Genomic DNA, 17,903 nt, shown 5'->3' with positions numbered 1-17,903 from the left:
CAACTACCAACAATTTGGAAATAGGTCTTGATCAAGGACACATGACAAAACCAGTGGAAATGTGCGTTGGCCATGGGTGGGGGGAGTGAGGGGGGTGAAGGGAAAAGTAGGGGCATGAATCATGTAACCATGTTAAAAATGATTATTAATAAATGTTTAAATTTAATTAAAAAAAAAAAAAGAAAAAAAAGCACAATAATATACTGATCACCCTAAGTTGGCACATATAAGGTTCTGGTATTCATGTTATTATTACAATTTATGTAAGGCAGCCCTACTTCTATTGTAAGAAGTAACAACTTGATACTCTGCCTAATTTCAACATAAATAAATGTTTGTTTGAAGTATGAAAGGGATTGACTGCAAAAGTGATACAGGTGAGTCAAGGAAGCAGCTATTCACTCCCCTTTGGGAGGGAACATAATAAATTGCTTCCTTTTTATAGGACTAAAGAGACAAGCTAATAACTCCATGAGTTAGTTAAAAAGTTCCATCTCAGTTAATGATATATGGTTTCTAAAATTGTTTTGCCTTAAAGAACCTCACCTCCACACTGGCATCAGTAGCAGGGACATCTCCCTCTTCTTTCCTGGTAGGGATCTCCTTGGCAAGAAGACTATAGGTGGTGATTACTACATCATATCTAGAGAGGCTATACAAACAAGAGATGTAGAAATGAATAAAAGATACATGACATTAGGAAGGAATTAATACCTGAGATGTACCTGTACCTATCATCAGGTTATTGGAGAGAAAAAAGTACTTTACAAATCTTTAAAGTCTTAAATTAATATGAACTAGCAGCTCTCAGAAGACTTTTATATATAACGTCAAAGACATAAACAACGAAATTCTTCTACCCAGCTGTCCAAATGGAGTATTTCACATATAGGGCATAAAAGAGGACTAGTTTCATTCCTAATGAAGAATGTGTGTGTGGGGGGGAAATACAGAACCTCTCAAAGTCCCTTAAACTAGGCAAAACATGGCCTTGATGTCCTTTTAAATAATAGTCTTCTTCCCTATAACGCAAGTGCTGCTGCCACCTGATGGCAAAATCAAGGCATCCCAAGGCTATCCACATTATAGTCTTCAGCTAGTAGTGCAAAGAATAAGCAAAGGACAGCATTTGGCTCTGAGTACAGGCATTCCTATGAGATCCTTAATGAAAGATGATTTGATTTCCCTCCATCTCCAAAAACAAGGTGAAGGTGATTGATTTTGGAATTGAAAATTTTGTTTTTTGGCCAACAAAATACTAGCAATGTTAGTAAGAGTGAACTCTGAATGGGATGGTAAGTAGGTTCCAGAAGAGATAGTGAAGACCAATTCTAACCTACAGTCCCCCTTAAGCTAATTGGATTGCAATTATCTTCTACTTACACCTTTGCATGTTGCTCCCGATTAGACCCATGGTAAAGATAGATTCTCAGTATGTTGCCAGTCACACGTTTTTCTATTTCCTTTTTCCAATGATGAATTAGGGAGGCAGGGCAGATAATTAGAGTGCCATGGGATATAAAGCTGGTGGAATCTTAAAAAAACATGAAGTCAATGATTAAATCTTGCTTTAAGTTCTTATTAACCCACTACCTTTTCCTGACCTACTCAATTTCTACTATTTTTTTTTTTTTTACTATTTATTACTCTAATTTCTAAGGTTTCCAAATATGAGCTGGAAAAGAATATCTTTGTAAACCAAACTACTTAATGATTTTCCTTCCTTTCCCTCATAAAGATATGATCCAGGAAGACAGTACTGGCTTCTTGGTGGTAAAGAGGACTGTATTATATGTCTTCTCTGGCTGGTGCTTTGATTCATCTAAAAAGTAATACTATATATCATCTACCTGGAAAGGGAAGAAGTAGAATTAAGGACAAGAGCACATTATATAATTTTCTAGTTTCTCATTAATTGGGTCTTCAGTGCTGACCTCAAACATGCACACTTACATTCAAATATAAGTATGCAAAATATCTAATCTTCAAAGCCAAATAGAAGTCATTTGGGGTGATCTGTACCAGGACTTCTCCATTCACATACACATGAAAACACTGTAAAATGTGTTCAAATATATGCATAAATCATTACCTTATTCCATTTGAACACTAAACACAATCTTTTCCACTTCCAGTGGGGCCTCTGATGGCAAATAAGATTTTTTTTTCAGCTTCTAGTTTACCTTTAAGAATTGTTTGTGCATGATCCAAGACAATTCCAAAGGACTCATGATGAAAAAATGCTATCCATCTCTAGAGAGATCTAATAAACTCTGAACAAATAGAAGTATACTTTTCTTGCTCAATTTTTTTTCTTTTTTTCTTTTTATTTGACCACACAGCTAATGTGGAAATGTTTAACATGATTTTATATGTGTAACTGATATACTGCCTTCTCAGTGGGTGGGAAGGGTTGGAAGGGGGAATCTGGAGAGATTCTGGAAAGAATCTGGAACTCAATTTTTTTAAATGTTAAAAATAAAGGGAAAAAATATTTAAATCAGGAAACATTTAACAAAATGAAGGAAAACATAATAAGAAAAAATAAAACATTGGGAAAAAAGAATTATTTGCGCAAATTTGATCATAGTATTTTATGTGTGAATATGGACTCAGACTTCTTAGATGACTAAGTGGAGTAATAAACAATGGTTCAATGTCAATATATTAGGAAGTTTTCAGTGGAGTGCCTAAAGGATCTGTGCTTGACTTGCATTTTTTTAAAGATTTTAATTAATGACTTTTGGATAAAGGAACAGAATCCAAAAAGATCTTGACAAGCTAGAACACTGGTCTAAAATTATTAAGATGAATCTCAATAGGGATAAATGTCAAGTCTTACACTTGATTCAAGAAATCAACTTCACAAGTTTGACAACAAGCTAGAAAACAGATCTGGGAGTTTAGTTCACTAAGTCAATAGTGCGCTGTATCAGCTAAAAAACTAATGTCACTTGGGGCTTCATAAAGAAGGGCTTAGGACTGATAGTCCTACTCTGCTATGCCCTTCTCAGATCTCATATGGAGTAACATATCCATTTCTAGGCAGACAGTTTAGCATCTGAGGAAGAGCCAGGTATGGTAAGGGATTGTGGGTATCTGGCATATAAAGATCAAGTGAAGGAACCAAGCATGTTGTGTTTAAACAAAAGAAGACATGGGGGACACAATGACTGTGTGGCAAGTATGTGAAGGACTGTCATGTGGCCTCAGAGGGAAGAACCAGAAGATATGGGGAGAATTTGTAAAGAAGAAAATTTAGGATTGATGTCAAGAAAAATTTAGTAACAATTCAAGCCATCCAAATGTGAAATGTACTGTCTAGAGAAGCAATGAGTTTCTCTTCCTTGGAGGGGGTCCAGTGAAAACTAGATGATCATTTGTTGAAGAAGCTGTAATGAAGATTCCTTTGGCAAAAAGGTTGGGTTAGATGAGCAATGCAATCCCTTCTAACTCTCATAGTCTGTGATTCTGTGTGAATATCTTTTAAAACCCAGATTTTAACTTCCAGGGTGCTAGATATCCCTCCTAGTTTTGTGTCACCTTTAATTTAATAAGCCTGCTATCAATGCCTTTATCCATTCAATGACAAATATGTTTAAGAACACAAGGCCAATAAGCATGGGCCCCTGAGAAATTCCACTGGTGATCCTCCCACAATGTACAGAATAATTAATGATTACTTTTTGGAGTCCTGGCATTCTGAATTATTCAATCTTTTTAGAATTCAGTCATTCCTCAATTCCAAATACATGTAACTATTTTATCATCTAGCCCAAATCTCATCATCTATAACATGAGTTTCTTGGAATTAGAGTACAGTTACAGAGATCCTTTTATCTTTGTAACAAGTGCCAGTACAAATAAGTATAATTTGGGGATGTGATTTCTTTATGCAATTATATAAAATGAACAATTTTGATATATTAAATTTTAAAATGTTTGGACAAATAACAATGCAGCTAAAATTAGAAAGGAAGCAGTTAACTTTGAAAGAAAATTATTGTAGCAAGTCTTTCTGATAATAGACCTCATTTCCAAGTAAAATTAAGAACTGATTCCAATTTATAAAAATAAGAGTCATTCCCTACTGATAAACGGTCCAAGGATACAAATAGGCAGTTTTCAGAGGAAGAAGTCTAGGTAATTAATAGCCATAAGGCACCAAATCACTAATTATTAGAGAAATGCAAATTAGAGCAATTCCGGAGTTTTACCTCTTATTCATAAGATTGGCAAAGTTGACAAAAAAGGGAAATGACAAATTTTGGAGAGGTAGTTGGAAAGTAGGTATACTGATGCATTAGAGCTATTAATTAGTCCAATCATTCTGAAAAGCAGTTTGAAACTCTGTTCAAAAAGTTACTAAACAAGATACCCTTGACCTAGTCATACCACTATGAGATCAATACACCAAAGAGAGAAAATGGGAAAGGTCCTATCTGTACAAATATATTTATAACAGTTCATTTTGTGGCAGCAAAGAACTATAAACGTAAGGGGATCTGATCTCCATCAGTGTGAAAGGAAATTCTTGGTTCTTTTTGTCTATTCTGAGTTTACATTTGTGAAAAGGGAATCCTTTATTTTTCTTTGCGAGCTAGAGTTAAAACTTTGGTTAACAATAACTTAAGTACTCCTACTTAGTACCTTACTAAATTGTGAGGACAGGATTAACTCTCCTTTGCCTACCTTTTGATTGAAGTAACACAAGCTTGAACTAGGTGGAGGAGCTCTGAAAACCACTTAGTGAATTCACACCCTACTTAGTGCTAGGTGAGAAGCCAGTAAGATACTTGCAGAGCTCCACCTTTTTTTTTTTAATTCAAACAGCTAGAAACTTTTGAATTCTTTTAAGAGTTCACACACTTCAGAAACGTGTGAATCCTAGGAGGAGAGTTAACACTGTTAGAGGTGAGAAGTCAATCCCAGAGACACTGCCCCTGGGCAGGGCTGGACAATTTGGAAACTGTGATTGGCCCCTGTGAAAAGGGGCAGGGACAGGAAACCACCATAAAAGCCACAAAATCCTTTGGCTGAAGGAGTTTGGTGAAGTTGAGTCTCATGGAGAGTATTTCCTGGAGATAGTTTTCGAAGGAACTTCACTGTAGATTGCAATTTGGATCATGGCTTCAACTTAGATTCTGACTCCTGGACTACTTCATTGGGTGAATGAAAAGGGCTACTTTCCTAGTTTCCTAAGAGACTAGCTTCCAACTTGGAGGAGGCCTCATACTGGCCCTCCTGGCTGAGGACTAGTATAAGTATTTTCTCTAATCTCTCTCACATTTCTCTACTTTATTGTTTCCCCTCTATTTTGTAAATAAACTTCTGACTTGAGATATAACAATTTTGGTGACCATGTTATTTCATATAATTTAAGTCTAACCACTAAATTTAACCTTTACACCAGCTGGAGAATGGCTAACAAATTATAGTTCTGAATGTAATAGAATATTTATTGTGTATAAGAAATGTTGAAAGGAAAGACTTCAGAGAAAGCTGGGAAGACTTGTATGAACTGATACAGAGTAAAATAAGAAGGGACAGAAAAGAGAATATTTATTAAACGCCTATTATGTGGAAGTCACCATGTTACTAGGTGCTTAACAAATATTATTTCACTTAATCCACACCTCTAGGAAGTAGAGGCTATTATCATCCCAATTTACTATTGAGGAAACTGAGGCAGAGGTTAAGTGAACTTGTTCAATATTACACAGCTAGTGCATATCTGAAGCTGATTTAAATTCAGTTTTTCTAGGCTTTAGGACCAACATTTTATTCAATGTGCCAAGAGGAAAACAATTTGCATAATAATAACATTGTAAAAACTTAAGTCTGAAAGATGTAAGAACTCTGATCAACACAATGACTACCCACAAACATGCACCCACCTCCTCAAAGAGAGCTGATACTCAAGGTGCAAATTAAGACATTTTTTGAATGTAGCCAATACAGGAATTCATTTCTGTGGCAATGCATATTTGTTTAAGGAAAAAAAAAACACACCTTTGTTTTTCTTTCCTTTTTAATATAAGGGTAGGGAGGGAAAGAAGATGGGGGGAAATTCAATTCAAAAATATTTTCTAGATGAAAAATTTACTGACTTTAGTCAAGTCCACAGTTGCTCTGAGTTTTTATTGAAAATGACACCAGAGAAATTAGTTGGCTCCTTCACAGATGGACCAGATATGACTGTGAGTGTCTTGACTGCTTATAATATGAAGCCGCCTTTTCTCCGCCCAGACGAAACCCCTATATGCTTACCATCTCTGGAAAATGATAATACAATCTTTTGGTCTTTTTTTTTCTTCTGCTCTTGATTTTTCTGGGCTAAAATGAGTGCAATCATTGTTAGGGTCTTTCCTAGGCCCATATCATCCGCTAGAAAAGAATAAATGACAGAGCTATGGTTACTCAGGATAAAGAATTAACTTTTCCTAAGAAACTTGCCTTCGAAGTATATACATCTTCTTTACTTCTCCTTCCCTTCACAGGGCTCTATTGTAGTGAATCTGCACCCCCAACTCTCTTGCTAAAAAAAATCCAGGTTTTCTTGCTATTACCACTTATTTTGACTCTATCACTTGACTCAGAACTTCCAAAGTACCCAGAAATTACATATTTGAAGAAAGTTGACAAACAAATGTGAACCTTACATCTTAAAATGCCTTTTCTTGAACACTAATTGGATTCCATTTCAGAAGGGAAGGTAGCACTTTAAAAGTAAGCTCTAAAGACATGCCTTCCATGGCAAAAACTAGCTTTCAGAAGAGAAAGTTCCAGTGGCATTTAATAACATCACAAAAGAGGGAAATTTATCTCCTACCCACTGGACAGAGTATTTTTTTAAGAAGAAAAGCTCCTCCCTACTAATCACTGTGGATGTAGGAATGAATTTAGTCTCACTAGAACCAAAGCAACTAAAATATAATTAAGTTGTAGAGACCCTTGTGATTAATAGCTAGCATTATATTATTTGAGAAGAAAAAGCAGTTTTGTAGAAGAAGGTTTAGGAATTTAACTGAGAAAAGGATGAATCAAGAGGTAGGCCAAAAAAAAAACCAAAAAAAAAAAAACAAAACAGGTAGGAGTAGAATACATTTTGAAGGAATGTGATTTTAGAAAAAAGAATGGGGAATTAGAGACAAGCATCTTCAAAAGCAAAAAAAAAAAAAAAATTCATAGCACTCTTTTCAATTTCACTAGATTGGCTTCTACCTTTAAACTAATCACCAAGTTCTTCCTTTATATTTCTCTGTGGATAGCCACATTAGGGTACATGTACTCACAAAGGCCAAACTTTCTTCATTTACCTAGAATTCCTCCATGAGGTTTTTGATTCTCTCTCCATAACAACCAAGCCAGTGCTTGCTTCTGATGAAGAAGCAAAGGGACCTGAGAAGAGAAATCAGCATAAATTTTAAGTTGCCCAGTCATGCTATACATAGTTATGGTTACTCAGAATCTAAAACTTTGCTATTATATTATATGCTCTTCATTTACAAAAGAAATATTGGTATGAAACCAACCCAAGTGTTTTTTAGTCCTTCTGTCTTTCCCTTCTTCCATCAAATTCTCTTACCTTCTTGCCGAGACTCAAACAGGAATTACATGAACATAATTACAAAACACTTTTCACACAAATAAAGTCACAACTAAACAATTGGGAAAACAGTAATTGTTCATGGGTAGACTGAGCTAATACAGTCAAAAATGACAATTCTACCTAAACTAATTTACTTATTCAATGCTATACCAAAGTACCAAAATATTATTTTATAGGACTAGAAAAATAATAACAATTCATCTGGAAGAACAAAAGATAAAAAATATTAAGGGAATTAATGAAAAAATATGTGAAAGATGGTGACCTAGCAGTACCAGATTTCAAACTGTACTATAAAGCTGTAATGATTAGAATAATCTGGTACTGGCTAAAAAACAGAATGATGGATCAATGGAATACATCCAGTGTTTGATAAAACCCCAAGATCCCAGCTTTTTAGATAAGAGCTCATTATTTGACAAAAAGTGCAGGGAAAACTGGAAACAGAATGATAGAAACTAGATATAGACCAATATATACCCTATATCAGTATTGGCCTATAGCATGTGTGTTAGAGCATGCTAAAGGGAGATACTCCCTTCGCCCTCTCCACGTGCACCTGAGGACATTTCTTACATGACCCATCCCTCAGCCCAGCATCCCAATGGAAAGATTTCCTTTCTCCCCTCTCTAGGGTAAGGTGGAGGGGGTGCGTCACATGCAGCATGAAGGTTGCAGTTTGGGCACTCAGTCTCTAAAAAGTTTGCCATCACTACCCTATACCAAGATAAGGTCAAAATGTGTATATGATTTAGACATAAAGGGTGATACCATAAGCAAATTAAGGGAACATGGAATAGTTTATCTGTCAGATCTTTGGAGGATGGAAGAATTTATGAACAAACCAGATAGAGAACATTACAAGATATAAAAGGAATAATTTTACTAAATTAAATTTAAATGGGTTTGTACAAAAAAGCCAATACAACCAAGATTAGAAGGGAAACAGCAATCAGGGAAAAAAATTTTATAACAAATTTCTTTGATAAAGGTTTCATTTCTTAGAACTATAGATTATTAAATAAAATTTATAAGAATACAAATCATTTCCCAATTGACAAATAGTCAAAGGATAAGCAGTTTTCAGATGAAAAAAAATCAAAGCTACCAATAATCATATGAAAAAAAAGTTCCAAAATACTTCGAGAAATGCAAATTAAAACAACTCTGAGGTACCCTGCCACCTCACAGCTATGGGATTGGCCAATATGACAGTAAAGGAAAATTATAAATGTTGGAGGAGAAAGAACACTAATGCTTTGTGAATTGATCAAACCATTCTGGAGGGCAATTTGGAACTATGCCTAAAGGGTTATAAAACAGTGCAGATCCCTTGATTCAGTAATACCAGTTCCAAATCCAATTCCAAAGAGATAAAAATAGGGGAGGGACCTACTTGTACAAAAATATTTGTAGCCACCCTTTTTGTGGTGGCAAAAAATTAGAAATTGAGGGAATGTCCATCAACTAGAGAATGGCTGAACAAATTACGGCATATGATGGTGACAGAAAACTACTGTGTTGTAACAAATGATGACTAGGATAATTTCAGAAAGAGCTGGGAAAGAACTATATGAACTGATGCAGAGTGAACTAAGCAGAACCAGGAGAACATTGTACACAGTAATGGCATTATTATGGGATGATTAATTATGAGACTTAGCTATTTTCATCAATACAATGATTTAGGACAATTTTGAAGGACTTATGACAAACAATGCTATTCACCTCCAAAGAAAGAACTGCTGAAGTAGGAATGCAGATTAAAGCATGCAATTTTTCACTTTAGTTTATTTGGGTTTTTATTTTGGAGTTTTGGTTTTATATGAGTATTCTCTTACAACAATGAACAATATGGAAGTATATTTTGTGTGATAATAAATGCATAACCCAGATCAAATTGCTTGCATTCTCTGGGAAGGGGGAGGGAAGGGAAGGAGTGAGACAATTTGCATCTTATAACTTTAAAAAACTTATGTTGGGGGCAGCTGGGTAGCTCAGTGGATTGAGAGCCAGACCTAGAGATGGGAAGTCCTAGGTTCAAATTTGGCTCAGAAACTTCCTAGCTGTGTGACCCTGAGCAAGTCAACCCCTATTGCCTAGCCCTTACCACACTTCTGCCTTGGAGCCAATGCACAATATTGATTTTAAAACAGAAGGTAAGGGTTAAAAAAAAAAACTTATGTGAAAAATTATTATTACACATAAATAAAATAAAATATCTTTTTTACTAAATAAGTGCTTCCTCCTAACTTTTTGACAAACATCAGGATTCTACTCTGTCTCTTCAGATTTTTATTCATATCTTACTTGAATACTTTCTTTCATTTTTAAAAGAGATTTCATTCTATCTGAAGAGGCATTTCTCCTTGAATCCTTTTATCTTTTCTCTAGGTTGGAAACCAGTCTGGACTAGAAACATCAAAAGCAATCACTCAGCTATGGCAGAAAGACAGGGAATACTCTATGTACATTACTGCAAATTGATCCCTGATGTTCATTCTGGTTGTTGACATAGAAATGACAGGAAGCCTTAGACTGGGGGAAGAGACCATTAAACTCTTTAGAACATATAACAGAGTATATAGGCAAGCCTAATTGTAGCACTATTTCAAAGGGATCAGAGAAATGACAGGATGCCACAGACTAAAAGAAAAGTTGAACCAGGGGAGATGGGAAACAAATACAATTCCGACTGTATAAGAAACAATTTCGACGAAAAGATAACTTGTCTAAAGAGATCAATGTGAATGCATAGAGAACTTGTTGATCAATTTAGATTTTATTTTTTAAACCCTTATCTTGTTTAAGAATCAATATTAAGTATTGGTTCAAAGCATAAAAGTGATAAGAGCTAGGCAACTGGGGTTAAGAGACTTGCCCAAGGTTACACAGCTAGGAAGTGTCAGAGGTCATATTTGAACCCAGGATCTCCTGTCTCCAAACCTGGCTCTCTCACTGAGCCACCGAGCTGCCCTGATCAATTTTGAGAAGATAAGAAGGAATTAGGGGCAGATAAGAATGCATGAATACAAAAGCATATCAATGTACCATGAAAATAATGTGAGGAATGCTAAAACTCTGAAGGATCTGATGTCAGTATGGAATGGTACATGCAACTAAGATTCCATTTTGTTGTTGTTTTGTCAGGTCTTTTTTTTTTTTTTAAGTTGTAATGGGTAAGAGAAAGATCAAAGAAGAGACTGCTCAATGTAGATGGAACAATGGAAAGACAACAGATCGGTTATTCAACTCTTGTTTCTATTTCCTTTGCTAAATAAACACAATGACCTTCAGACTGGAAAAGACTAAACAAAAATGGCTAATTGGGTATTGATATCCAAGATTTGAAGGGAGGTACTAAAATAGTCCTCAGAGGTCCTTGATATGTTCAAGTCATGCAGATTATCACAGGGTAGTATCATAGGATTAGAACTGAAAAAATACCTTAAAGATAACTTAGTTTAGCCTCTTAATGTTACATGTGAAGAAATTGAGGACCAGAAAATTTAAGTGACTCATTCAAGGGAAGGAAGCCTTGAGAAGCCTAGAGAAGACAAGATTGGGGAAGTAGAAGGAAGGGAAATAGCAGCTATTTTCAAGCATCTGAAAAGAAACCATGTAGAAGAGGGATTAGATTTTTCTGACAACTATTATGAGTTTGAGCAAGGGCTTCAATTTCCTTACCAAAATGAGGAGACTGATTTAGATAGTGATCCCTTCCAACTCTAAATCTATTATCCTCTACAATAGAAACTCAAGATGGAAATTGCATAGAGACAGATCTAGACTCAATGTTAAAGAAAAGCTCCCTCATTTTCACAAATAGATTTATCAACAAGTGGAATGGGATACTGTGGGAGGAATGACCTAACTGGCTAGATCTCTTCAATCAAAGCCTGGATGAGCACTTGGAGGTATAATAGAGAGGTTCTTGTTTGGTGAACTAGATAAACTTTCCACCACTGAAGTCCATTAATACCAGTACTCTAACAACTATTAATACCAGCATTCTATCAACGATACCCTACTAAGCCAGAACTTATTTCTGTACACAACCTATTAGTAATTGTCTTCAGTTTTGTTAGTCATCCTACCTGGGAAGTCATATCCTTCTCATCTCTGTCAATTCAAAAATTTACATATTATGGTCCAGCTGAAGGACCAATTCCATGAATTGTTTCCTGATTCACCTGAACAATGAATTTTTTTTTCCCTCTGAGATTATTTAAGACTAGTTGAAAGAGCCACTTCCAGGGACAGGATAAATTCATACACATAAGGAACAAAACTCCTAGGAATTCTGCCTGCTTCTTTGACCTTCTCCTGCCCCATAAGTAGAGGGGACACAGTTCAACTTTTTATTCATTAGGGCATTGCCATAAGATCTTCAGCATTGGTCTGGCTGCCTTGTAGACAACAGCTCTTCCACCTCTTGCCCCACTAGAGCCTTCAACAGAAAATGCTAAAATATCCTGGCCTCCTGATCTCTGTACAGATTTCCATGAGCTTCTGCCTGCTACAAGGTTGTTTTCCTGGCCACAGGAATCTCACAGAATACACAAATCTATCTGCCAGGAGGTTAAATTTCAAAGGACTTTGAGCAATCTAATCTTGAACCTCCCTTAATGAAGTTCTCTTTAATTAATACTCCTCTACCTAGACCAGTGTTGGCAAAGTACTGGCATGCATGCCCAGCCAGCACAAATGGGTTGCTCCATTCCCCCTCTTCAGCACCCAAGGACATTTTTTGCATGCCCCACCCATCTATCCAGCTGACCAAATTGAGCACTTCCTCCCTCTGCTCTCTGGGGTAATGCAGGGGACGGGGAAGAAGGGAGGGGAGGAGGTCATAGGCAGCTTGAAGTTGCAATTTGGACATGTGAACTTAAAAACCTTCTCCAGCACTGGCCTAGACTCACAGTAAATAGCTAGCATCTTCCCATACCTTTATACTAAATACATTCCAGTGATTCTGAATCTCAAGAAGGCAATGTACAAACTACCCTATCTCCAACTTGCCACTCCTATAGATCTGACTCAATTCTACATGTCCCCAACCCATGTACATAATGAACCACTATAGATCTACTCACCCCTTCCACTGTGCCCTCTGAAATGTCTACTTCATTATTAATGAACTTTCTTTCAACTTAAACCTTTTCCTTTATCACTTCTTCCATCTTCTGGTCTTAACTGAAGCAGAGCTTCCTGCCAGTGACACCAATTCCCTCAACGGTCTTTCCAATAGTGGCTACACTTTCCCATCTGCCCAACTCCCTAGTTGTTGATGGAGGTAGCTCAATGGATAAGCAATGACACTAAAGTCAGGAAGACCTGGGTTCAAATTTAGTCTCAGATACTTACTGTATGACACTGGACAAGTCACTTAATCTCTGTAAAATGGGGGTGATAATAGCACCTCCCCCAAACGGTGGTTGTGAAAATCAAATGAAATTATATTTATAAAGTATTTGGCATAGAATGTCTAGCATACAGGAGTCAATAATGTCTATTCTCTTCTCCCTCACTTATAGTTGGGAGAGTCTCTTTGCTACCCACATTGCCATTTTCGTACCCTCCCTCAACCACCTTCACTAAACACCTCCTGCTTCTTCATAGTTTGCTAGATCCAAATTCATTATCCAATCCCCTTCTCCTATCCCCCAGCTCTCCTCTCCTTACCTCCTTATCTTCAGCACTTACATTGGGGAACTTCAACATATATTTTGATGCCCCCTCCAATATGCTAACAAAGCAGCTCTTGAATCTATTGCATACCCATGATCTACTTTTCTAATTCACCCCAGACACACCCTGAAATAGTTACTCTATAAGTGTTTTCACTTCCATGGCATAAACTCTGAAATTCCTTCATTTAATCAAATTTTTTTTGGTTATTCCACTTTTCCCTCTGCTTTGCAACCCTAAACTCTGTGACCTCCATTCCCTATTCTCCTGGCTTCTTTCCCAGGCAATCACCTCGGCATTGGTTACATTCTTCCCTCCTTATCTCTAACCATCGATTTCTGTTGGCCCCTTGTCCTATTCTCTTGCCAAGTCCCAATCCTGCATTATTCTCACCATTCACCTCTATTCACATGCTGCTGAATGGAGCTGTAGAAAATGAGGAAACCTTGATAAATGGGCCCAATATAAATTTATGTCATCAAATCTCAATGGTGCCCTCATTGCTGCAAAGGCAAACATTCTATTCTTCCTTAATTGAGTCACTATCCCACTCTCCACAGTAGCTATTCCAAAACTTCCCATATTTCCTCAGGTCTCCCATAGCACTCCAGCAGAGGACCTTAATTCATAATTCACAGGAAAAAATACATTGTGGATAGCTCCCCTCCTCATTTCACATTATTCTACTATCTCCCTCTACTCTTTCCTCATTCATTTTTGTCCTGGGTGAAGAGGCCTTACTCCTAGCTAAGGCAAACCCCTCTACATATACCTGTGATCCTATCCCCTTCTGACTTTACTGGCAAATTTCCCACACTATCAATCCCATTCCTTATCTTTAATTTTTCTCTACTCCACATAAATATATCTGGGTCTCTGCCATCCTTAAAAAACCCTCACTTGTTCTAACTATTCTGATGATGTATTGACTATACTGATGATGTATTGCCTGGGATATACTCCTTGAGAAAGTCTCCATATTCTGTCCTCTCCCTCTTCTAAGCCCCTAGTAATCTGGCTTCTGATTTTATCATTCAACTTAAATTTCCCAATCCAAAGCCACCAACAATAATTTCATTGCCAAATATGATGGTTTTTTTGCAATCTTGATTCTCTTTGACCTCTCTGTACCATATGACACTTTCTATCACCTTCTCCCTTCATATTCTCACCTCTAAGTTTTTGTGACACTGCTCCCTTCCTCCTGGTTCTCTTCCCATCTGTTCTACTGCCCCTTTTCAGTCTCCTTTGCTGGTTCTTCATCCATTTTATACCCACTAATCCTGGATGTCCACCAAAGTTCTATCCTAGAGCTTCAAACCAGATGCCTTTGCTTATCTTAAACTCAGCAGGACCAAAACAGAATCCATTATCTTTCCCACTCCAGTGCCCAACATATTTCTCTTCTATACTCCCCTATGATTGTGAAAGACATTACCTTCCTCTAGAAAGCTCAGGGTCATCCTCAAGTCCACACCTTCACTTAGACTACATATCTATTCAGCCCACTGCCAAATCTTAAGTTTTTACCTTCTCAATGTCTCAATCTCTCAATACATTCATACAACCATTCATACACTGCAAACCCTCATCACCTCTTGCCTAGACTACTATAATAGTCTTCTGGTTGGTCTACTTGTGTCAAAATTTTTCATACTCTGGCAGCCAAAGTGATTTTCTTAAAGCGTCCCCTTCCTACCTTTCCAGTCTCATCATTCCCAGGCTCTCCTTCCTGCACTCTATAACCCATCATTCAGGCTTATTTGTAGTTCCTTAAACATGACATTTTGTCTCTCGACCTGGTGCCTGTGCACTGGCTCTCTCCTTTATGCCCAGAATACCTTGCCCTCACCTCCTCTTTGTAGTTACACTTGCTTCTTTGAAGACTCAGCTGAAATCTACCTTCTTACAGGAGGTCTTTCTGGTCTCTCCTGCTGCCAATGCATTCCCCCTTCAGATGACCTATTTTTGTCTTTTTCTGTATCTAACACATGGCGTAGTTGGCTTGGCATAGTGTGAAATCTTCATAAATGCTTGTTGTCTGACTGATTGAATTTAAGCCTATAATTCATATCACAGATCCATGCACATTCAATCCATGGTTTTCTGTTCAGTTGTTTCAGTTGTGTCCAACTCCTTGTGACCCCATTTGGAGTTTTCTTGGCAAAGATACTAGAGTGTTTTTCCATTTCCTCTAGGTCCTTTAAGTACAAATATACTTTTTCCAAATGAATTATAAATTTCAAGGAGCTTGGAGCTAACCTTGCATCCCCAAAGTAGCTAATAAAATGTCACAGAACTCATTATCTCCCCCTCCCCCACCCCCCCAAGCCCTCCCCATCTTATCTTCCCTGTTTTCTGTAAAGGAAAGCAGTATCATCCTAATCCCTCAGGCTCACAACCTAGAAATCATCTTGTACTCTGCACCATCTCTCACTCCCCATACCTAATCTGTTGCCAATACCTATCCATTGAACCTTTGCAACATCTCTTGACTATGTCCCCTTCCCCCTCCTCTGCTCCAACAACAACCTCTCCAGCTTCCTTTAAGTCCCAAACAAAACCCCCTCTTCTATGGGAAACTTTTCCCAGCTTCTCTTAATTCTAGTGCCTTCCTTCTATTAACTACTTTTTATTTATCCTGAATATAACTTATCTCCACATATTTGTTTGTTTGTTGTTTACTAGATTGTGAACTTCTTGAGGGAAGGCACTGTGTTTTGCTTCTTTTTTATCTCTAGCACTAGTAAAGTACCTGGCACATAGTAGGTGTTTAATAAATGCTGGCTAACTATGAACAGACTGTACAAACTTAATAAATGCTTAATAAGAAATTGAACTATTTTAGTATTAGACAATGGAAAAGATATCATTCTAGCAGGAAAGTGAGTAATATCCACAGAAGAAATGATGTATTTGAATATCACTAGGCTAGTTTATTTCAACCAAGTTGTTCATATGAAATACTTTGTGACTTAATCTCACAATTTCAACTCTAAGGTTCTACCTTATGCCCCACAAAGTAGCAAGGATGACAGAAGATGGGAATAGATTAAATTGTAAAGTCCTTGAGGGTAGGGGCTATCTTTTGGCTTTTTTGTATCCATAGCACTTAGCATAGTTCCTGGCAATGTTTATTGATTGATTGACTGTTGGAGGGGTTGTAAAAACACAGTACACTAATGTACGGTGGCTAGAGCTGTGAAATGGTCCAATCATTCTGGAATGCAATTTGGAATTACGCCAAGAAAGTGACTAAAATATTTATCATTTGGCCTCATAATCCTGAACAGGCCAATTATGAGAGAAAAAAAAAGCCTACCTATACTTAAATATTCTTAGCAGCACTTTTTGAAGCAGTATAAAAACTAGAAACAAAATAGATACCTGTCTACTTGGGAATGGCTAAACAGGCCCTGAGGTACATGAGTATAAAGGAATAATACTATAAAGAAATGATATGATGAATCCAGAGAAGCACGAGAAGGCACATGAACTGATCAAAATAAAGTAAGCAGAATCAGGAAAATAATATACACAGTAACAATGTGAATTAAAGCACAACCAGAAAAAATGAAATGGAATGTTGTGAAACTTTTATGACTAAGAAACTATCTACCCCCTTCTTTGCAGAGGTGGGGGCCTATAGGTGTAGTATTATGTACCTAATATGAGAACTTTGGGATGTGTTATTTAGTTAGGCTGACTGGATTTTTCTTTGACATAGGGGATGACTGTGGGGGGGAAGAGTGGGGAAGAGAGGGAGAGAAAGAGGGAAATGTTTGAAAAAACAAGAGACAAATAAAAATTTATTAAACAGGAAAATGTGCAAGATTTACATGAGCTTACCTTTAACCCATCTGGATCTTCTGCCACTGTCTCCTTGCCAGGACATGATTCAAGAGACTTGTGGAGCTGATCAATGGCTTCACTTGTAACTTTCCACACAGCCTGAAGGCGATCTTGGGTCATCCGGCCCCCATACAAATGGACTTTGTCTAGGAAATATTACATAAACTGGTTGGGCAGAGGCTATTAATTCTTTCCTGTATGAACATTTGAGAAGCAGCACAGTATAGCAACAGATCTATTAGTTTGGGAACCAGAAGTCTGGGACTCAAATCCTATAAAGGTGGGGGGCTATAGGTTTGGAACACACTGTATATACTGGCAGACATGAACCTACTGTTGGTTAGTTTTGCTAAATTGCTTTCCTTTGTTGCTAAGTACAGAGTTCTGTAAGGTCAGAGGAAAACACTGTAATGAGAAATGGCATGTGTGATAACAAAAAGCATCTACTAATTTATGATCCTGTTACAACAATGTTTTAAACATGCAATCCTTGATTTTTTATACTTCTAGGGGTATAAAGATGAAAACTGCTATAAGCACACAATGCTTCAATGTTTAAAAACTGGTCTTTCTACATTATAATGATGCGAAGAGATATTAGATCAGGTCTAAATAATAAGTTAAATGCCCCAGAGTATGATCTTCATTAACATGGAGTTCAAAAATAGTTTTTGCTTTTATATGGGCACAAGGGCATCTGCCCTTTATCTAAAACATTAATTACAATGGTTAAAAATTCACAACAAAA

The 17,903-nt window shown here is 37.0% G+C and overlaps 1 protein-coding gene across 1 annotated transcript in view; it reads right to left on the bottom strand.

Annotated features, from left to right (window-relative positions):
- TTF2 (transcription termination factor 2) overlaps positions 1-17,903 on the bottom strand; it is a 72,334-nt gene that overhangs the window by 33,470 nt on the left and 20,961 nt on the right. Inside the window, exons 8-12 of the mRNA XM_044676033.1 lie at positions 17,153-17,301; positions 7,320-7,401; positions 6,271-6,387; positions 1,384-1,534; positions 547-652 (exon numbers count right to left, since the gene is read on the bottom strand). Of these exons, the coding sequence (XP_044531968.1) occupies positions 547-652; positions 1,384-1,534; positions 6,271-6,387; positions 7,320-7,401; positions 17,153-17,301 (605 nt within the window). The remainder of the gene's footprint in view (positions 1-546; positions 653-1,383; positions 1,535-6,270; positions 6,388-7,319; positions 7,402-17,152; positions 17,302-17,903) is intronic.

Source organism: Gracilinanus agilis, chromosome 4 (genome assembly GCF_016433145.1).
Source record: "Gracilinanus agilis isolate LMUSP501 chromosome 4, AgileGrace, whole genome shotgun sequence".
Classification (NCBI taxonomy): Eukaryota; Metazoa; Chordata; class Mammalia; order Didelphimorphia; family Didelphidae; genus Gracilinanus; species Gracilinanus agilis.
The sequence above is the reverse complement of the archived record's forward strand: the minus strand, read 5'-3'. Positions and strand labels throughout refer to the sequence as shown.